The 23,599-nt window shown below is 35.1% G+C and overlaps 1 protein-coding gene and 1 non-coding gene across 10 annotated transcripts in view; both read right to left on the bottom strand.

Moving 5' to 3' along the window:
• The window catches only part of LRCH2 (leucine rich repeats and calponin homology domain containing 2), a 214,618-nt gene that overhangs the window by 97,870 nt on the left and 93,149 nt on the right, over positions 1 to 23,599 (bottom strand). For 7 of the 9 annotated variants that reach the window (XR_013375004.1, XR_013375005.1, XM_077889223.1 and 4 more), the window contains 6 exons: positions 17,214 to 17,258; positions 15,098 to 15,148; positions 12,007 to 12,064; positions 11,125 to 11,237; positions 10,804 to 10,941; positions 10,572 to 10,649 (listed from right to left, as the gene is read on the bottom strand). Coding sequence is in view for 7 of the 9 variants with exons in the window: in XM_077889223.1 (XP_077745349.1) it covers positions 10,572 to 10,649; positions 10,804 to 10,941; positions 11,125 to 11,237; positions 12,007 to 12,064; positions 15,098 to 15,148; positions 17,214 to 17,258 (483 nt within the window). In the remaining 2 variants the exon portion in view is untranslated. The remainder of the gene's footprint in view (positions 1 to 10,571; positions 10,650 to 10,803; positions 10,942 to 11,124; positions 11,238 to 12,006; positions 12,065 to 15,097; positions 15,149 to 17,213; positions 17,259 to 23,599) is intronic. The other 2 variants (XM_077889224.1, XM_077889226.1) reach the window with 1 other exon arrangement.
• LOC144309325 (small nucleolar RNA SNORA35) lies at positions 14,636 to 14,764 on the bottom strand. The gene has a single exon (XR_013375368.1). It is a non-coding gene; the product is annotated as a small nucleolar RNA SNORA35 (small nucleolar RNA).

Raw genomic sequence — 23,599 nt, 5'->3', positions numbered from 1 at the left:
TGTTCACAGCAGCATTACTGATACTAAACAATGAGTGAAAACACCCAAAATGTCCACCAACTTATGAATTATAAATAAAATGAGGTATATACATACAATAAAATACTCAGCCATAAATAGAATTGAAGTGCTACTTTATGCTACAACATGGATGAACCTTGAAAACATTACACAAAATGAAAAAAGCAAACACAAAAGATCCCATACTGTATGACTTAACTTATATTAAGTTAAGTTAATAACTTATTAACTTAATAAGTTATTAACTTATTAATAACTTAATAATATTAATAATTAATAATATTAATTAATATTATTATAACTTAATAATATTAATTCTAGACGTCTAAATAAGCAAATCCAAAGAAACAAAACAGCAGGGGGAATGGGAAGGGAGACTACTAATGGGTAAGAGGTTTCTGGGGTAATAAAAATATTCTAGAGGAGGAACAAAGATGGCAGAGTATGAGGAGGACCTTAGGCTTGCCTCACTGCTAAAACACAGCGAGATAAATATCAAATCATTCTGAATATCCAAGAAATCGATCTGAGGACTGACAGAACAAACTGCACAACCAAAGGGAGAGAGGAGACCACATCATGGAAGGTTGAAGGTGTGGAGATGTGGTTTGGGGGAGAAAAGGATCTTGAGTGCTGCAGAATGGAGGGAACCCTGGTCACAGAGAGAGGTGAGAGAGAGAGTGGATCACACAAGGGGGATCACACAAGGAAAACACTTCCCCAAAGCCACTGACAGGGAAAAGGAGAGGGGCTGATTTTCAGGACATTTTGCAATCAGTGGGGCTCAAATACTGGAGTTCTAGAGGTCTGTGGCATGGCTGATATAAAGCCTTGGTGGCACTACAGTGCTACGGTAGAGAACACAAGCAACTAACCTGGGGGCAGACTTTATAATCTGTGGTTCCTCTTCTTGGAGTACATCCGAGAGAACTGGCATTGCCCCTCCAAGGACAAAGGAACAGACAAGCATCGCTTCCCTCCCTTGACCCTCTCTCAGCCTAGGTGCTAAGACACCTTGATAAGGGCAACTAACCAGGACACTGGCTCTTTAGTGCATCTTGCTTCAAACCCCACACACCTGCACTCTGGTGCAAGTGCCCTTCTGGGTCAAACTTGCATCAATCCCAGCCTGGCGAGACCTTCCCCCAGATGACCAGCACAGGTCCCCTCCACGCCCGGTTCCTACAGTTTGGAGGTTTAAAAATCAGCTGACCTAGCTGGGATGGAGTCCAAAGTACACTGCTGCTCCAGGAGGGCAAGCAACCTAGACACAATGTGAAAAAAGCACGTGCTTTTTTGCCACGTGCACTTCTGGTACTGCTTTTCTAGGACAAGTGTGCCTGAGAACCAGAGCAGAAGGTTCTCAGCAAGAAGACCAGCACAAACCCCCACATGCACTATATATACTGACCATCAACTTGTGCAAAGCTTCAGCTTTAGTGGAAATAGCATCAGGTCTCTTACCAAGCGGACCAGAACACTACACAGGAGAAGAAACTGCAGAGGTCTGATCTGACAGAGCGGCCATAACACAGCAGCAGAGTGCATGCAGCATACACCAGAGACACTTTCTGAAGAACCAGGCCCTGTACATTATATGAACTCTTCTTCATAAAGCTATTAATCTCAAGAAGCAGAAAGGATAACAGGCTCTCCTAACACAGAAAAAAAGACAAAAGACCTAGACAAAATGCCAAGATGGAAGAATTCATTCTAAAAGAATGAACAAGAAAAGGTCAGAGCTTGAAATAGATATTAAGTAATATGCCTGATCCAGAATATAAAGTGAAAATCATAAGAATACTAGCTGGGCTTGAGAATAGCACAGAAGACATCAGGGAGGCCCTTACCATGGAGATAAAAGAGCTTAAAACCACAATGAGATACCTACCACTAGTCTCATATCAGAGAGTCCCAGAAGAAGAAGACAGAGAAAAGACATTAGAAAATTTCTAATAAAATTTTCTAATTTTATTAGAAAATTATAGCTGAAAATGTCCCTAAGCTACAGAAGATAACAGTCCCAGAAGGCACAGAGAACTCTTATCAAAATCAACAAAAGCAGGGGTGCCCAGGTGGCTCAGTTAAGTGTCCAACTATTGGTTTTGGCTCAAGTCATGATCTCAGGGTCAGGAGATTGAGCACCATGCTGGGTGCAACGCTCAGCACAGAGTCTGCTGGAAGTTCTCTCCCTCTCCAACTACCTCCCCCTCTACTCCACCCCTCTGCTCAAATAAATAAATAAATGCCTTTAAAATATCAACAAAAGCAAGCCAACATCTTGTCATATCACAGTTAAATTTGCAAAATACAGAGATAAAGAAAAAAATCCTAAAAGCAGCAAGACAAAAGAAGTCTCTAACTTATAAGGGAAGACTAATAAAGTTAGCAACAGATCCATCCATAGAAATTTGGCAGCCAGAGAAAGGTGGCATGATATATTCAAAGTGCTGAATGAGAAATAGCTGCAGCAAAGAATACTCTATCCAACAAGGCTATCAATTAGAATAGAAGGAGATATAAAGAGTTTCCTAGAAAAACAAAAAATAGGAGTTTGTGACCACCAAACCAGCCCTTCAAGAAATATTAAAGGGGATTCTTTGAGTGGGAAAGAAAGACAAAAAGCAACAAGAAAAGAACAATCTCCAGAAACAATAAAAAAATAAGTAATAAAATGGCACTAAATTCATATCTATCAATAATTACACTGAATGTAAATGGACTAAATGCTCCAATCAAAAGACAGAGGAGGGGATCCCTGGGTGGCACAGCGGTTTGGCGCCTGCCTTTGGCCCGGGGCACGATCCTGGAGACCCGGGATCGAATCCCACGTCGGGCTCCCTGTGCATGGAGCCTGCTTCTCCCTCTGCCTCTGTCTCTGCCTCTCTCTCTCTCTCTGTATGACTATCATAAATAAATAAAAAAATTAAAAAAAAAAACAAAAAACAAAAGACAGAGGGTGTCAGAATGGATAAAAAACAACACCCATCTGTATCCTGCTTACAAAAGACTCATTTTAGACCTAAAGACACCAACAGATTGAAAGTGAGGGGATGGAGAAATACTGACCATGGAAACGGATGCCAAAAGAAAGCCAGAGTAGCAATACTTATATCAAAATAACTAGATTCCAAACCAAAGACTGTAATAAGAGATGAAGAAGGGCACTATGTCATAATAAAGGGATCTATCCAACAAGATCTAGCAACTGTAAATATCTATGTCTCCAACTTGGGAGCACTCAAATATGTAAATTGATTAAGGAACTCATTAATAAATAATATAATAATAGTAGGGGACTTCAACACCCCACTTACAGCAATGGACACATAATCTAAAAAGAAACTCAACAAGGAAACAATGCCTTTGAATTACACACTGGAACAGATGGACATAACAGATCAAGTGCACATGGGACATTCTCCAGAACAGATCACATATTAGGTCACAAATCAGGCCTCACGAAGTACAAAAAGATTAACATCATACCATGCATACTTTCAGACCACAACACTATGAAACTTGAAGTGAACCACAAGAAAAAATTTGGAGAGAGCACAAATACATGGAAGGTAAAGAAAAACCTACTGAAGAATGAATGGGTCAACCAGAAAATTTAAAAAGAAATTAATAAAACACATGGAAACAAATGAAAATGCAAATAGAATGGTTCAATACCCTTAGGATGCAGCAAAAGTGGTCATAAGAGGGAAGTATATAGCAATACAGGCCTTCTTAAAAAGAAAGAAAAATCTCAAATATGCAATCTAAGGCTCCACCTAAAGGAGCTAGAAAAAGAGCAATAAATGAAGCCTAAAGGAAACAGATGGGAAATAAGATTAAGGAAGAAATAAATGATACAGAAACTAAAAAAAGAAAACAATAAATAGAAGAGATCAGTGCAACCAGGAGCTGGTTCATTCCTTAGCCAGACTTATCAAAAAGAAAAAAGACCCAAATAAGTAAGATCATGAATAAGAGAGAAGAAATCACAACACCACAGAAACACAATTATAAGAGAATATTATCAAAAATTATATAACAACAAAACAAGTAATTTGGAAGAAGTGATATATTCTTAGAACATATAAACTGCCAAAACTGAAACAGAATAGAAAACTTGAACAAACCAATGACCAGCAAAGAAATTGAATCAATGACCAAAAATCTCCCAACAAACAAAAATCCAGGGCCAGATAGCCCCACAGGTGAATTCTAACAAACATTTAAGACTTAATACCTATTCTTTTCAAACTATTCAAAAAAAATAGAAATGGAAGGAAAACTTTCAAAATCATTCTACAAAGCCAGCATTACCTTGATTCCAAAACTAGATTAAAACCCCACAAAAACGAGGAAACTCCAGGCAAATATTTCTGATGAGAAATCCTCACCAAAATACTAGCAAATCAAATCCAACAGTACATTAAAAGAATCATTCACCATAATCAAGTGGGATTTATTCCTGGGTTCCAAGAGTGGTTCAATAGTAGCAAATCAATCAATGTGATGCACCACATAAATAAAAGAAAGGATAAGAACCATATTACCCTGGGATCCCTGGGTGGCTCAGCGGTTTAGCGCCTGCCTTCGGACCAGGGCGTGATCCTGGAGTCCCGGGATCAAGTTCCATGTCGGGCTCCCTGCATGGAGCCTGCTTCTCCCTCTGCCTATGTCTCTACCTCATTCTCTCTCTGTGTGTCTCTCATGAATAAATAAATAAAATCTTAAAAAAAAAAAGAACCATATTACCCTGTCACTAAATGCAGAAAAAACACTTGACAAAGTATCATATCCTTTCATGAAAAACCCTCAACAAAGAGGGATAGAAGGAATATCTGTAAACATCATAAAGGCCATCTACAGAAAACCCACATTGAATATCATCCTCAATGGGGAAGAACTGAGAACTTTTCCTCTACAGTAAGAAAAAAAAAACAAGGATGTCTGTCCACTCTCATCACTGTTAATACTAGGAGTCCTAGCCTCAGCAATCAGACAGCAAAAAGAAATAAAAGGCATCCAAATCATCACGGCAGAAGTTAAACGTTCACAATGTGCAGATGACATGATAGTATATATAAAAAACCCGATGGAATCTACCAAAAAATTGCTAGAATTGATACATGAATTCAGTAAAGTTGCAGGATATAAAACCAATGTACTGGTTTAAAATCTGCTGCAATTCTATATACCATTAATGAAGCAACAGAAAGAGAAAGCAAGGAATCAATCCCATTTACAAATACACCAAGAACCATAAGATACCTAGGAATAAATCTAACCAAAGAGGTAAAAGATCTGTACTCTGAAAACTATGAAACACTGATGAAAGAAATTGAAGACAACACAAAGAAATGGGAAAACATAAAAAAAAAAAAAGAAATGGGAAAACATTCCATGCCCATGGATTGGAATAATAAATACTGTTAAGATGTCTATCCTACTCAAAGTGATCTACACATTGAATGCAATCCCTATCAAAATACCACTAGTAATTTTCAGAGCTAGAACAAATAATCCAAAAATTTGTACTGAATCAGAAAGACCCCGAATAGCCAAAGCAATCTTATAAAGGAAAAGTAAAGCTGGAAGCATCACAATTCCAGACTTCAAGTTATATTACAAACCTATAGTGATCAAAACAGTATAGTACTGGCACACAAACAGACATATAAATCAATGGAACAGAATAGAAAATGCAGAAATTGGGACGCCTGAGTGGCTCAGTGGTTGAGCATCTGCCTTCGGCTCAGAGGGGGATCCCAGAGCTCCGGGACTGGGTCCCGCATCGGGCTCCTTGCATGGACCCTGTTTCTCCCTCTGCCTGTGTCTCTGCCTCTCTCTCTGTGTCTCTCATGAATAAATACAATCTTAAAAAAAAAAGAAATGGGAAAATGGACCCACAATTATATGGTAAAGTAATCTTTGACAAAGCAGGAAAAAATATCCAATGGAAAATAGTCTCTTCAACAAATGGTATTGTGAAAACTGGACTGCAACATGCAAAAAAAGAATGAAATGGGACTTTTTTACACCTTACACAAAAAGAAATTCAAAATGTAATAAAGACCTAAATGTGAGACGGGAGACCATCAAAATCCTAGAGGAGAACACTGGCAGTAACCTCTCTGGCATTGGCTGTAGCAACTTCTTACCAGGTATGTGTCCTGAAGCAAGGGAAAACAAAACAAAAGTAAACTATTGGGACTTCATCAAGATAAAAAGCTTCTGCACAGTGAAGGAAACAATCAACAAAACTAAAAGGCAACCTTCAGAATGGGAGAAGATATTTACAAATGGCATATCTGATAAAGGGCTAGTATCCAAAATCTATAAAGAACTTATAGAACTCGGGACACCTGGGTGGTTCAGCAGTTGGGTGTCTGCCTTCGCTCAGGGCGTAATCCCCATTCGGGGATCGAATCCCACATCAGGCTCCCTGTGAAGAGCCTGCTTCTCTCTCTGTCTGTGTCTCTACCTCTCTCTATGTCTCTCATAAATAAATAAATAAAATCTAAAAAAAAAAATTATAGAACTCAACACCAAAAAAACAAGTAATTCAGTTAAAAAATGGGCAACAGACATGAAGAGACATTTCTCCAAAGAAGACATCGAGATGGCTAACAGACACATGAAAAGATGCTCAACATCACTCATCATTAGAGAAATACAAATCAAAAGTACAATAAGATAACAGCTCACACCTGTCAGAATGGCTAAGATTAATAGCACAGGAGACAACAGATGTTGGTGAGGACACAGAGAAAGGGGAATCCTCTTGCACTGTTAGTGGGAATGCAAACTGGTGCAGCTACTCTGGAAAACACTATGGAGATTCCTCAAAAAGTTAAAAATAGTACTATCCTGCAAACCAGCAACTGTACTACAAGTATTTACCCCAAAGGATACAAAAATACTGATTTGAAGGTATACACGCAATGTTTATAGCAGCATTATCAACTATAGACAAATTATGGAAAAAGCCCAAAAGTCCATCCACTAATGAATGGATAAAGAAGTGTTATATATACACGATGGAATATTACCCATAAAAAACAATGAAATCTTGCCATTTGCAAGGACATGGATGGAGCTAGGGAGAATTATGGTAAACAAAATAAGTCAGTTAAAGATAAATACCATGTAATTTCATTCATATATGGAATTTAAGAAATGTAACAGATGAACATAGGGGGAAAAAGAGAGGCAAAACATAAAACAGACTCTTAATTATAAAGAACATACCGAGGGTTGCTGGAGAGGAGGTGGGTAGGCAGATGGGGGTATTAAGGAAGGCACATGTTGTAATAAGCACTGGGTGTTGTATATAAGTGATGAATCATTAAATCCTACACCTGAGGGGCGTCTGGGTGGCTCAGTGGTTGAGTGTCTGACTTTGGCCCAGGTGGCAATCCTGGGGGCCTGGAATCAAATCCAGCATCAGGCTTCCTGTGGGGAGCCTGCTTTTCCCTCTGTCTCTGTCTCTGCCTCTGTGTGTCTCTCATGAATTAATAAATAAAATTCTTAGAAAAAAAATTTTGTGACCTTGAGTCATGCAAGAATTTCTTTGGTTTGACACCAAAAGCACAATCTTTAAAAATGATAAATTTTACTTCAAAAAATATAAAACTTCTGCTGTTTAGTACTCTAATGGGAATGAAAAAACAAGCCAAAGACTTATGCTACAATATTCGTAATTCACACATCTGATAAAGGACTTTGTGTCCATTCTTTGTAGAGAAATTTCAAACTCACTGACAAGAAAACAACCCAATTAAAAAATAGACAAATTATTAGAACATTTCATAAAGAAGTCAAACAAATACCAAATAAGCCCTTGAAAATACAATATACATCATTAGTCTTCAGGGAAATGCAAATTAAAACCACACTGACAAACCAGTACATACCTATTAGAATGGCAAAAATTTTTTTAAAAAGCACTGACTATATTAAATGTTGTTGAGAATGTAGAGAAATTAGAACTCTCATACACTGCTGATAGGAATATGAAATGGTACAATCACTTTGGGAAAGTTTTGTACTTTCTTATAATGTTAAGTACACACCTACCATATGTTCAAGTCACTCCTCTCCTGGATATCTACTCCAAATTAAAGAATGTATATATCTGAAGACTTTTATATAAATGTTCATAGCTGTCTTATTTGTCTAAGTGATCCCTACAACTGGAAATAATCCAAATGGCCAATAAGAGTTCAATAGACCACAAATTGTGGTATATTCATACAATGAAATACTACTCAGCAATAAAAAGTAATGGTCTATTTATATATGCAAGAACATTTTCAGTGAGTCTTTAAAACAATTTATACTGGGCAGCCCCAGTGGCGCAGCGGTTTAACGCCGCCTGCAGCTCAGGGTGTGATCCTGGAGACCGAGGATCGAGTCCCACATCGGGCTCCCTGCATGGAGCCTGCTTCTCCCTCTGCCTGTGTCTCTGCCTCTCTCTCTCTCTCTTTCTCTGAATGAATAAATAAATAAATCTTTAAAAAAAATTTATACTGAGTGTAAAAAGGCAGAAAATAATCATACATATTCTATCATTCCATTTATGTACAACTCTAGATAGAAAACACAAACTAAACTATATTAACAGAAAGCAGATTAATGGTTATCTCGAGAAGAAAGGATTGCAAAGGGACACAAGGAAAGTTTTGACGGTAAAGAACATGCAGATTACCTTGACTATGGTGATGATTTCATTGTGTATGCATGTCAAAAAACACCTTATCTATATGGACTTTACTGAATGTCAATTATACCTCAAAAAACCTATTAAATACAAAAAAATCTTAAAATGAAAAAATTGACTCTATTTACCATTTCTAAGTCAGGGAAAAAACAAACTGAAGCTAACAATTAAACTCTTCCACCACTGGCAGCAGCTGGAGAGTTTTGAAAATGGGAGTCGATAACTGGTCCTTCCATAGTTCCTTTTATGATAAGCATGGTGGGGCACTAATCCTTCTCTAAAACAAGCTAAGGAGAGATTAGAGTATGCTAAGTAGAACAGTTTTCATAAGACCGTCCTCATTAATCCTCCAGGCTTACTGTACCAAGAAGGTCTGGAGTATGCTACAATGCCTTTTTTTTTTTTCATGTAAACAAACAGAAATAGAGAATATCCAAGTTAGAGGAAATGTTCTGAAGTTAGACCACAGGAGTTGACAGCTTGGCTGCACCGTTTATTAAAGATGTGACCTTGGACAAATTCCCTACTTTCTTTGTGTCTCAGTTTCCTCATTTGTAAAATGTGCATTTATTCAATGAATGTTTATTGAAAATGCCCCCCAAGAAACTCTTAAAAATGGTCATCAAGAGGTCAATAGACCACAAATTGTGATATATTCATACAATGAAATACTACTCAGCAATAAAAAGTAATGACCTATTTATATATGCAAGAACATTTTCAGTGAGAAAAATGTATATAATACAATCACAACTAGAAAACAAACCTTCCTAATTTTCGTTTTCTCAATAAGAGATTAATAGGACAAAAAAAGAAAGAACTAATATAAAAATGTTTAAGAGTTAAAATTTTAAAACACCATGTCAAGTATAGAGATGTAGTTAGAAAAGAATAGCGTGTAGTTTATAAATTACACTATAATTCAACTGATTCTTTCTATATATATTGTATTTATTCACTTGAGGAAAGAGGTCAAAGTGGAATCTGTAGATCAGATTACAATGACAGGTAAAAAGAGCTAATCAGGCACAATTCTATAATAAACGTATCAAATCAACACACTATACACCAAACTTATACAACGTTATGTGTTACTTATATCTCAATAAAAATAAATTTTTAAAAATAAAAGAGGAAAAAAGCACAACTATATTGTGATCTCCTAACAACACTATGGCCTCTCAATAGTCAATCATCTTGATGTTAGGCCTATTATGCTTTCTAAAAAAAGCAATATTTTAATTATTCGTATTCTTACACATTTATAATGTTGCTTTGTTAGTTTTCCAGTACTGTAATTATTATGTGAAACATAAGCCAATTCCTACAAGTTTTAGACAAAGTTTGTCTCATGAGATATTACCATAATATGTTACTAAGATTTCCAATTTGGCATTTTAAATAAAGTTTAAAATATAATTAACACTGAATGCAAATCTTCAATCTGAGTCTACCCATGGATTTACAAAGGAGTCCAAATGTCTTTCAGCAGGAAAAAATGAAAGTAGCAACTGCATCATGATAAGGGTTTAATATAGCCATTAAGTCAGGTTTATTCAGTGATATGGAATGAATGAATACAGTTTATTCAGTATGATTATGGAGTTTTTCCATATATATACCTATTTTATAAATCACTTTAAAAGCAGCTTGAAAACATTCATTAGACAACTGCTATGACTAAAGCTAGAACTCAGTAAAAGGTACTAAGGGAAGGTATTGATTTTCATGTTCAGAAAGCATTATTCATTCTGATTGTGAAGAGGAACCCCAGTATGCACATAATAAATTAATATTTAAGTGATCATTTTGTTAGAAAAATAACAGTTACCTGTGATACACCCAACTTTTTACAAGCATCAAGAAAATTTTCTACATTTCTTCGACATTTTGCCATGCTCAGTTTAGGCTGTAAAGTAAGGGGAGAAAGGCATTTTTCAGGCATATTTATACAGAAATTTATCAATACTAAAAATTAAATTTATTGAGGTATATTATTTGAAGACAGTTTCAAGAAGCTCTACCTCCCTTTAGAAAACTAACAAATTATAGACAAAACTTACCACTGCTGGTGATGGCACATGAATACTAGCTACAGAGCGTGGCCTTATGTGATTGGCTAAATGGCAAAGAACAACTCCATCCATCAGCGCAGCTCCAATGTCATCAGGCAAAATTACTTTTAACCTGGATTCAAGATTCTATAAAGAAATGGATATAAATCACAGATATCCTATCTAAATAGATATGCTACATATTTATATTACTAATCATTATATAATTCAAACTTCTAAAAAGCTTTGCAAATAAAATGCAGATACTTTGCTAATTTTCCAAGTTAAACCCATTTCGCAAAGCAGATCTGTAAGGTCAAGCTCACTTACATTCCGAAGTTGTCGTATTTGTTCTCGTTCTTCCCGTAGATGTTCCATCTTTCTTCTCATTGTAAATCCAGGATCTGCTGCCCCATATTCCTGACGAGATGAGCGGCTAAAAGCTATAAAAAGAGAAAGTTCCTAGCTTATCACAAGGCTAATAGGAAGACTCAACCAGTGGTGGGAAAAGAGGCATGATAATGAAGAATCAGTACAAAACTACATAAAACACTATTACTTATTAATACATTCTAAATATTTTTTCACAGATTATAATTGAAATCTACTTATCTGCACAACTGAAAGCAACAGGGAAGACAAGTGTAACGATTTCTACCACCTACACATGTTCTTATTTAAACATACTAGTTATTAAAAACTTATGATCCAGGTTAAAAATTATTATTGAACATAAATCTGCCTTTATTATATTTAAAGAAAAAGGAAATTATTCTTGAAGGTCAATACAGTTATTCAGGAATAAAAACTATAATTCAATACCTTGCCAAGTAACATGGATCCATTTTCTTTTGGGCTTGCCAAATGCGAAAAGATCCCTTTTTAAAACCACAATATAATGGAGTGCTATAATTTCAAACAGTGTTTGGTCTGCTGGCAGAGTGGTCATTCTAATAGCAGTCACAGTAGAGTGGAAATAAGACTGCAGTATATCTAAGGCAAAAAGCTGAGGTTTCAGGAGCTTGAAGGTAAAGAGGAAGAAAGAAATGGGGAACGGGAATTGGAAAGACAAATAAGGTTAAGAGAAAATTACTTTTAAGAGAGGGGAAAGAATCTATGTGTACTTAAAACTACGGAATCAATCCCACTTAAGCTGGAAAACTCTAGTTTCATATATAACCAAAAAATTTTAGTTGCAGAATATGCACTTACCTGATCTAGGCTTCAAGCCAAAAGGACCATGTGAAAAACCATCAGTTCTATCATATTCCTAAAAAAAAAAAAAAAAAGAAATAAAACCACTTTTCTTTCAAAATAGTCAAGACAGTTATTTATATCCATTCCAACTTTAGATGTATTTATTTGTTTCCATGATTGGTGGAGTACAGAAAGGCAAACTGTATTTCAATTCAAATTGATACATTTCACTTTTTAAAAGTCTACAAATATTTGCTAATTGATCTGACTACATAAGCTTGCAAATACTTCCCTCTCCTAGTGTAAGGAAAAATAAAAATTACTGAATTACATAAAATAAATAGGTATTATTTTTTGAATGAAGAACCAGATTAAAGCCTCCACAAAAATTAAATAAGCTTCAATGAAAAATAAATGGTTAGCAATATTTACTCAGTATCTACTAATGACCTGACATTTAGTAGATAATCTGAGACAAATATGCATATTCACACTAATAGGGGATGATAGCTGATATTAATAAATGATAAATTATCATCTCTTCTATTTGAATATACATTGTTTCGAAGTGCTTTCACACAGTGGTGTGCTGCTGAAAGAAATGGTATATTTTAAAAATCTGAGCTTGGAGTTAGAAAGTTTAGGCTAACTCTTGAGCAAAACATTTAATTTCTGTGACTATTTCTTCATACTTAAAATGGGGTGTTTGTCGTGAAGTAACTGAGATAACTAAAAGCACTTTGGAAATTGGGCTTGCCAAAGGTGAAAAGATCCCTTTCATAATTTCAGCAGTACCTTATTTAACATTTGCAATAGCTGTGAAGCAGCTGGCTTCAGTCACTTGTCTACCATTCACTGACTGGAGTCAATAAATGATTGAGATTTACTGATTGGGAAATGTTCCAATCTCTTTAGCTTGGTAAAGGTTACCAATCTCTTTAGCTACAAAATCATGAGGATAATACCCAGCTCATGGGACTACTTTAGGTTCAAGTGTATAGACAAGCACTTTGTTAATAGTATAGTACTAGGAATGCGTGGGTGGCTCAGTTAGTTAAGTGTCTCTTGATTTAAAGTCAGGTCTTGATCTCAGGGTTTTGAGTTCAGGCCTCCTGTTGGGTTCCATGCTGGGCATAGAGACTACTTTTTAAAAAAAAGAGTGGCTCAGTCAGTTAAGCATCTGCCTTCAGTTCAGGTCATGACCCCAGGTCCTGGGACCAAGTCCTGCATAGGGCTCCCTGCTGAGCAGGGAGTCTGCTTCTCCTTCTGTCCTTCCCTTCTACTTGTCATCTCTCTCTTTCTCTCAAGTAAACAAATAAAATATTTTTAAATTTTTTTTAAATTAAAAAACAGTACAGTACTATACTAGGGGTGCCTGACTGGCTTAGTCAGTAGAGCATGAGACTCTTGATCTCAGGGTTGTGAGTTCAAAACCCATGTTGTACATGGAGCCTACTGAAAAAAAATGTTTAATTAAATTTAAATTTAAAAAATAGTATAGTACTATACTGTTTTTTTTTTTTTAAGATTTTACTTATTTATTCATAAGAGACACAGAGAGAGGCAGAGACAAAGGCAAAGGGAGAAGCAGGCTCCCCATAGGGAGCCCGATGCAGACCTCTATCCAGGGACACTGAGATCACGCCCTGAGCTGACGTAAACGCTTAACCACTGAGCCATCGAGGCGTCCCTATACTAATTGATTCTTTTTTTTACCTTTTTTTTTTTTTTTACTAATTGATTTTTACCGTTTTCTTTCACAGACGAGATGGAAGTAATCAGAATTTTGTTGATTCTCTAAATCTTCTGCTGATTAACATGTTATATGCAGTTCCAGTTGAATGCTAGCTGAGCCACCAAAACACTTGTTCATCACCCTATCCATCCACAAGCTCACAGTTTGTCTTCATTATATTGGTTAAAGCATCATGAATTCCCCAAAACTTCATTTATCCAAATGTAAGCAAAATGTATTATAAAAGCAATATAATTTGAGAAAACTGGCACTAATACTCTCCCCATGAGCACAGATCATAAAATCATAAGGCAACCAGGGAACTAGTCACTTATATGCTTACATTTATTATAACTGAAAGTAAAAGAAAGGATTAACAAAAGCATGCAACAAAGACTAATTTTAGGATATCTTAATTTATATTGCTTTCTAAAAGAATGCAAACAATTTTACTTCTCATATAAATAATTTAGGAACATGTTTATAAAGCTAATATCCAAATCCATTTAAAACTTTCATAATGCAACTCATCCAAAACAATAAACAAATGATCCTGGCTTTTAAAAAAATTAACACTGCCTATATAAAACGAAATACCTATCTATGTAATTAACTAAAGTTATATGGTGAATATGGATGATCCAAACATTTAGACAAAGTTCTGAATTCACCAAATGAATACATAATTATTTATTACTAATGCCAACACACTTTTAGAACACTAAAGAAGGTAATCTGAAATAGAAAAGATACTGTTGCGAATTTTAAAATTTATCTTTTGTTGTAAAGTAATCCATCTAACTAAATTAGAAGAATCAATCACCAGAGTATTTGGGTGAGATCTCACAAATGCGAACTTTCACCCACCCCTTCTCCCCATGTTCTCCCTTAGGTCTAAGATGCCAGTAAATGTGTACCCTTCTGTCGATAGGAACAACCCACCACAGGGAAGTTTCTCGTGGAAAAAGGAAGTTTCTCTTGCATTGCTTTCAGACCTAATTGGCTATGAGAAAAACCAAAGGCCATTGCACAATGCTGAAGTACTTCTTTCAAATTTAAAATTGCAAAGCCGTTCTTATCATTTATTTCAAAATATAGATGAATTACAAAACAAAAGAATTTTATAAAGTCTTCTCTATGCTCTATAGGAATTTTCCACTAAGTAATTCAGGTGATATTATTATTATGAATATTTGTACAAAAGATGGTGTTCTTAGAATTTTTTATAGGCTAGATTTGTACAAATTAACCTACTGTGGATTTTTTAACATGGGTGAATAAATTATATTGTTTAAAAGAAAAAGAAAGATGAAGCTAGAGAGAAGAGACGAGGAAGAAACCTATGTAAACACATAAAAACAGAACTTGTACCTCAGATGATACTGGAGATTGTGGTGACATACTAGCATTATCACTGTCTTGCTAAAATAAAAAAATAAAAAGATGAAAGATGAAATTAAAATACAAATGATGATTTAGACATATAAAAGAAAAACCGAAAACTGTTTTGATCAATTGCTAAAGGAAGAATCTGGAAAATACTATCAACCACCTTGCCACTCAAAGTGTGGTCTGTGAACCAACAGCTTCAGCACCCTTTTGGAGTTGGTGAGAAATGCAGAATCTCAGGCCAACCCTACACTTGCTAAACCAGACTCTATACTTCAGTAAGGTCCCCAGGTGATTGATTCATAAGCACTTTAAGGTATCAGAAGCACTACCTATTCACATCAAATATTCCTATAAATCTATTTCTTTTAAAGAACACAAATGAAAAAAATCTTTCCATATTTCTTAGAAGAGATTCACATGTTATGATTAATTCCTGATGGGAAATGCCAATGGGATGGTACAATCCCATTGAGAGAGATACATGGAAGCATGCAAAATTTCCATCCCTCCAAGTAAGAACATTTTACCTGGGAAATTATGTGTATCTAATATAGGCTTAGAAATAATTAGAGAACTTAACTGCATAAAATAATATTAAACAATCCATGTTTTTTGAATGACTACCAACCAAATACAAAAATCTTCACATTTAACCTTGAATATGCATGCCACATAGGACATTCATTCAACATTCAATAAAAGATGATTGCTTACTATATGTCGACACTGTGCTAGACAACAGTGGAGTATTCAAATTGAGTAAAATATCATCCACTCAAGGATCTCTCAGTCTAGGGGGAACACAGATTCATTTGTACAGGTAATACAACCTTCTCAGTACAGTGTTAGAGCTATGTATGCATGGTATATGATGAGGCACAGGTAAGGGGCACCTAGAGAAATAGTAGGAGTGAAAGGGCAAATTTCCTGAAAAAGTGAAAAACTGAGTAGTGTGTTTACCAGAAAGAGAAGGAAGGGAACAACATTCCAAGATGAGAGGACAAGGACAAAGGCACAGAAGCAAAAATGAAACGATGATGCAGAAAACCTTTGAGCAGTCCATATTGCTGGAGAGTACTGAAAAGCAAGAAAAAAAACAGAACAGATCATGAGCTGAGGCTGATGTGCTAAGAAGGGGTCTGATCAGGAAGGACCAAGAATTTATCTTCTAAGTGACAGGACATAGTGAAGGTTTCTAAGCAAGGGGATGACCTCATCCCGTTTTTGTGTTCTTTGGAGTAATCATTGTGGCTTGCAGAGAGGACAATGGACTGGAGAAAGGGAAAAGAGCAAGGATGCTATTGTGGTGGTACAGGCAAAAAATGCTAAGGCCCATGCCAGGGCAGAAATAGCAGAAATACAGGTGGAAAATGTATTCAAAATACTTCAGTATCAAAAAGAAAAGTTAGTTCTTTGGTAACATTAGATATTAAAGCAGGCAAGACCAAAGTGGATATAAAACACAAAGGGACAGAGACAATAGCCAAGCTGAACCTCTAGCTCAGGGTTCAGCAAACATTTTCTGTGTGATTCCATTACCTAAAATTAAAGTTTTCAGAAGCCCTGCAAAGTACTCAATATCAAATTAACTACCAATCCCTCCAATCAAAAATACATAAAGCTTAAGTATTTATGGTGATGACAGTGTCATTTCAAAAATGCTAGGCTGCTGCATAATTTTAAATGGTAAGGTAGAAAAATTTATAATAATGCACAAACTATAGCAACCTAATTTTTAAAAATGTTAAAACAGTACACAGAATTTACAGAAAAAGATTAATAAATGCCAAAAGAATCTCAACTGACTACGAGGTTGATTTAGTAAGACAGAAGATGAGAAAATGTAAAAGACAAATGTTAATAGAATTCTAAAACTGAACTATCAGAAATTCTGTTCAAAATAAAGGATATATGGAAACTATATAATTAAATTAATAACCGCATGGTGATACTCAGTTTTTATTATTGGAAAAAAAACATGCATTAAATCACTAACCAAGAAACTGACAGAGGTGTTACATTTTACTCTGATGAACCAACTACATATGAAAAGTAAACATTTTAAATAATTGCTACTATCACCCTCTTTTCTCACCTCATCGTTTTCATTGCCACTTGAACTCTTCCTTGATGATTTATACTGAAAAATATTTAAAACATACACTTTATTTTTCTTTGAACATATGAATTCTCTACCAGTAAATTATACGTGAGGTTTATTCATATTTTGGCACTTTTATTAAATTATCTGATACTAACATTAATTATATAACCAGTTTAAACAATCTTAACACTTATTAATAGCTAATACATGGAGGGCTTTCATGTGCAAGGCATCGTTCTATATATCTAGCAACATTTCCTTCCTGAGCTGATCCACTTCCCATTCAACTCAGGTTTCCTATCTGAAAGTTGTCTTAAACTCTTCAGTTTTCTTAATCCACTATATCCAAAACATCATTGTCAATTCTTTTTGTAATCTCTCTGACTTGCTTCTTTTGAATTCTTAAAACTACCAATTTATCCTAGGGCCCCATTACCTCCCACCTAGATGGTAATCGCCCCATTCAAAAATGCTATCTATTGTTAAGAAACCTACTGATTTCAGGTAAGAAAAACCATAACGTTAGGTATATATATTGACCATACAATAACAGTAATAATGATAATAGCTAATACTTATATTAGTGATTACTATGTACCAGGCACTGACAAAAGTATGTTACACATATCAACCCATTTGATTGTCCTAACAACACTAAAGTAAATATTATTATCTGCATTTTATACTGAGGCACCAAGGTCATATGCTTAAAATAAAAAATGCTACTATGTCAAAAAGCTTTGTTTTTACAATCAAGAATTACAGAAATACACAATGACAACCACCAAAGTTCTTATTTCACCACCAAAGGACTTATTAAGTCCTCTAGGGTTCTTATTTCTAACTCCTCCTCACCACAAATAATCCTGCAAATTAATGGTAGATTAAAACATTCAAAACACTATTTGCATCTTATGATTCCCCTACTGAAAAACCTACTTTCAAATTATGTTCAACTTTCCTTGCCTGGCATTCAAAGTTCTATTTAATGGCCCCCTTTCTTATGCAGCTTTATATTCCATAACTCTTGGAAAACTAGATCTATCTGATAGCTCAACCACAGATTGGAAGGCAAGCAGTATATTAGGGATTACAAACACCAGACCTAAATTCCTCCATTGTCTCTCCAGTGATGTATGACAACTACCCTACGCATGATGCTTGCTGACAATACATTGTCTTGGTTCTATTCTACTTCAACAAAAGAATGACATTTGCACAGCAGACCCCAGGACCTGAAGATGGCCATCAGTCATCCAAGTAAAGGAAAAGAAACTCATGGATGTCAAAACAGAGGAGTTGCCAAACTGAATACTGTTGCAGGATCTCGCCTCTAAAGATACCGGTTGGAGTGTTTCAAAGAAGTTACTACCAGTATTACAAGTATGTCAATGTGAAGAAAAGGAACATCATCGAGGTTTCAATGTTGCTGGAATATTACATGCTTTTCAACCACTGCCTTTCATACAAGGAACTCAAACATGAACAGCTACACAAGTACCACTGAAGAGGGCACAGTCTATATTCCTGGCCATGACCTTTGTAGGGTAGATTTTTGTAGAGCAAAAATCCCTGATATTTGCTGGATCCTTTCATATTTTAATTGAGAATTAATACCGGATAAAGGATGATTGGTACAAAAACAAAAAACCAAACAAAAGAATGACATTTGAGTGAATAATAAGCTAGTATTTATTAAATGTATACCTTGGGGCAAGTGCTATTCTCATAGCCATTTTACATTATTAAGTAATTCAGCAGTTATAATAATCTTGTAAAAAAAGATACAATTAGAGTCATTTGGGGATAGAAAAAAATTAAGCTCAGCAAGGTTAGGTAATTTGTCAAAGTCACACAGTCAATATCTAAGTTAAAAACTGGAACCAACGTGGTTTGATTCTAGAAGCCAAGGCTCGTGCTCGCTTCAGCAGCACATATATTCTAGAAGCCAAGGCTCTTAACCACTATCTCTAAATCCTGAATGATTAGTAGAAGTTTGCCAGGAATAAAAAGGGCTAGTGGGCATTCTCAGAAGAAGGAAAGCACAAACTAATAAAAAAAAAAAGCTCAGCCTATGCAGAAAACAAAGAATAGCCAGATGGCGGAGCGCCTGCGTGGCACAGTCAGTTAAGCATCAAACTCTTGGTTTTGGCTCAGGTGGTGATCTCGAAGTTGTGAGATCGAGAACTCTGTTAGGCTCCATGCTCAGCTGGGAGTTGGCTTGAGATTTCTCTCTCCCTCTCCCACCCTCCCTCCCACCACACTTTCTCTCTAAAAAAATAATAAATAAATAAGCCTTTAAAAAAAAAGTAGCAGTATGGCTAGTGAGGAGAGTGAATTGTGGCAGGTAATAAACCTTAGAGATTAGGGGATCATGGCATCTGAAGTTTTTTAAAAGTCTAAATTTTGTGTTATTGATAATAGACAGGGAAGAAACAAATTTAAGCCAGGGTTTTCTCAAAGGACTGTGAAGCTACAGAAAGGGAACAAATGAAGAAGTTATTACAATTGCCTAGACAAGAATGAGGGTTCCAACCAAAGCAAGGGCAGTGAAGATGTAGAAGAGGTGGCAAATTAGAGAAAGAGGACATATAATTAATATCTTAGTGATGATTGGAGGAATGAGAGAGGGAAAGATCAAAGAGGACTGAGGTGTAGAGCTGAGACAACTGGACAGACACTGCTGCTATTAACGTGAATAAATAGGGAGGAGGAGCAAGTTCCATGGGGGAGAAGGGTAAGAGGCAGAGACAGATTGACCTTGAAATACATGTAAAGCATCCAGACAATTAGAAACACAGGTCTGGAAACCAGAAAAAAAACTACGGGATGTAAATTTAGACCCACCAGAATATGAGACATCTGGAGTCATAAAAGCTTCAGAGGGAGTTTTTAGGGTAATGAAAAGAGAATGAGCCCCTAAGAGCAAGCAGAAGAAAAGTCAGAAAACCCAAAAAAATCCAAAAAACCCAGAAGAACCAAGAAAGAAAAATTATTTAGAAACCAAGAAAGGAGTTTCAAGAAAAGAGATGTGGCCATCACTGTCAAATTCTTAGGTACATGTTAAGCTCTAGGTAAGGGGCTATGTCAATGGAGAAATGGATGTGGAAGCCAGACTGTGGTGGGTTAAGGAGTAATCAGAAACTAGGATGTAAAAATTTAAATTTGGCCTAAAGAAAAAGAGACAAGGCAACAGCTGCAAGGGGACTCGGGAATAATTGTAGAGGTCTGAGAGCATGTATCAGATGGAAAGTAAAGAGATGGAAAGGATGTATTAGAGTAAGTGAATAACTGATAAAGGAAAGAAACAGAGCATAAAGAGGTTAAGAACATAGATAATGAGATTTGTGTTATTGTTACTCAACTACACTTCTAATTTAAAATATTTATCACATTTGAAAACTCAGAAAGGTACTACTTTGCATTACCACACAGATTTAAAAGTCCTAACACTCAAAACCTAATATATACATAGATCTGAAGATATTCCATAAGTTCAACTTTTATTCAATCAACTCAGCTGTCCACTATCCTCAATTAGCATTAGTCTGAATAACTGAAATTTATTATATCGGAATTCAAATAATAAAGACCTGTTTACAAACCAGAGAAACAAAAAGGTCAGATCACTTCTGTATCTTATGTTAATTTCACAGGAGAGACAGTAACTTGTGTACAAATTCTGACTCCTAACAACACAAATCAGGTTATTTCACAAACCCAGTTGGCTTCCCTATTCCAGTATAAAATTAACCATGATCAGAGAAAATATATAAAAATATTTTTCTGGGCATTAGCCTCTAAATGAAAAAATACTGTATTTATGAAAGCAGGTATATATTTTAAGGGTCATTATAATGTTTTATCACAGCAGTAATTAAGATAGATTTGAAGACAAATATACAGGGCATTTCAATATAGCAAATAATCCTTAAGACTAATAGAGTATTTAATCTAATGTTTTTTAACTTTCTTGTTTAGAAATCAATCATCTAATGCATTTAGAAATCCATGATGTTATTATTCTTAGAAGAAATCAAAGCTAATTTATATTAAACATAATTTATCAAAAAATTAGATGTTCTTATTTTGTTGTAAATCTTATTAAAAGCATTAACACATTTCCATAAAATGTAAAGAAATCTCTTTCTATAAGAGATTTTTAATAAAGTAACGTATTTCCTGAAATACCTTTACTTTGAAAGATGCAGTGACTTTATTTTGGCAACGAGGACATTAAATTTTATTTAGTAGAGTAGTAATCTACACAGAAGTGGTCTGGAAGTCTAGAAGAGTTAGTGTAACTCTCCTACAATGATTTACTTACTCGTATAATCTGACCCAATTTATCATCTTGCTCACATAATCTGGCCAATATATTGAAACATTTTTTACTTAGTTTCTGGGGCTTACCTGAAAAACATTACTATCCAAAATCAGTCTTGGCAACTGAGAAATAATTAATGAAGAGACCCACATACACAAACATATGCACACTTTCAATAAATATACTGAATAACAACACCACCATTAAATATGTACCATGGAACACAAAGAACTCTTGTGGCTCAGTCATTTATATGTATTAGGATAAAGTTGCACAAAAGCTCTGTATGTTCCTCAACACCACAAAGCTAAGGGGCTATCGCTGAGTGAGCTTGGTGATATTTGGATATACATTTCTAAAGTAGTATATTTTAGTGTTTAATGAACTATAAATCCAAATTAAGTTCAGTAATATATCCTATGAATAACCCTTTTGATTCTTGGAAGATGGGTAATTAAGAGAAATTTTATTTTTGAAATAAAGATACTTTATAGAAATCAATGACATCTTAAGCAAGAAAATACTGGCAATTCTGAATAATTTTTTAAAGATTTTATTTATTTATTCATGAGAGACACACAGAGAGAGGCAGAGACATAGGCAGAGAGAGAAGCAGACTCCCTGCAGGAACCCTGATGTGGGACTTGATCCCCAGACTCCAGGATCACACCCTGGGCCAAAGGCAGGCGCTAAACCACTGAGCCACCCAGGCATCCCATGAATAATGGTTTTGACTCAGAGAGTAGTATCTCAGGTTTTTATCTTTTTTTTTTTTTTTTTACATCTTAGGAAAAATTTGTTGACATTCAATTTTTTTGCAGTATCCTAACACTGACATCTTCTGACTATTGAGGAGAACTACATATCTCCTTAAAATATTTCCCAGTGACTAAGCTTATCTTTGTACCCACTTTATTAAAAGTATGGAAGAAATTAACATTTCTTGAATGATGGATAATGTAATGGACATTTCAAAGAGGATCTCATTTGATCTCTTAGCAACTTACAAAATAGAAATATTATAGGAGATATGTTTAAGCCTTAAAAAATAAAATACTTATCAACAAATGATACTATTAAATCAAAGAACTATTTTTTAAAGGCTTCTGTTAAGGCTTTACTGAGATCTTCACTTGGGTTACTGTAAAGTATTTTTAAAAACAATAAATTGTATTGATTTGAAAGTTTCGTTTGATATTAGACTATCCACAGTAGGTAAACAGGCAGCGCAGCATAGGCTCTAGGTTCAAATCTTGACTTGGCTGTTTATTAGCTAAGTGACATGATGTATATTAGTTAGCCTCTCTGTGCCTTAATTTACCCATCTGTAAAATAGGAATGATAATTGTACTTACTTCATAGGGTTGCTATGAATATTAAATGAGTTGATATTTGTAAAGTCCTTAGAACAGAGTGTCTGGCACTTAATAATTGCTATACAAGTGTTTTTGATAAATTACCAAAATTTATATGCTTTTACTTTACTAGTAGATCAAGTAAATATCAAAATCTCTTCCATTAGTCAGAAAAATTAAAATTTCTCATTCGTCAGGTTTTATCTACTAACAAATTTTACTATGTGCCTTTGTTCAACGTCCTATAAATTGAAAGAGGAGATTTTAAAACAAATGTCAGAATATAACTGCAGATCTGTAAAGACTTGGGATAAACAGATTTTCGCCATTACTGACCAGGGTTCTGCTTAGAAGGTCCTTGTTTTTTTTTCCTTTTTATTTCTTCATTATCTCTCATACTGACCAGGTACCATGAAGCTCAATAAAAGGATTCAGTAATTACTTGTAGAAGGATGAAACTTATCACAGACTTGTTAAGTCACATAACATTTTTGTTTTGCTCATATGATACTCCCTACTTCCAAATATGTTATATTCCCATATAAGGAAATACATCAATGTGTACAGATAACCACTTTTACCAGAGAAAAACATAAAATATAATCCTATCCATTAGAGATATAAACTTCAAACTACCTATAATTTAGCACAGAACTATGTATTTACATAAAATTGTTATTATTACATAAAAATTA

Source organism: Canis aureus, chromosome X, assembly GCF_053574225.1.
Source record: "Canis aureus isolate CA01 chromosome X, VMU_Caureus_v.1.0, whole genome shotgun sequence".
Lineage (NCBI taxonomy): Eukaryota > Metazoa > Chordata > Mammalia > Carnivora > Canidae > Canis > Canis aureus.
The sequence above is the reverse complement of the archived record's forward strand: the minus strand, read 5'-3'. Positions and strand labels throughout refer to the sequence as shown.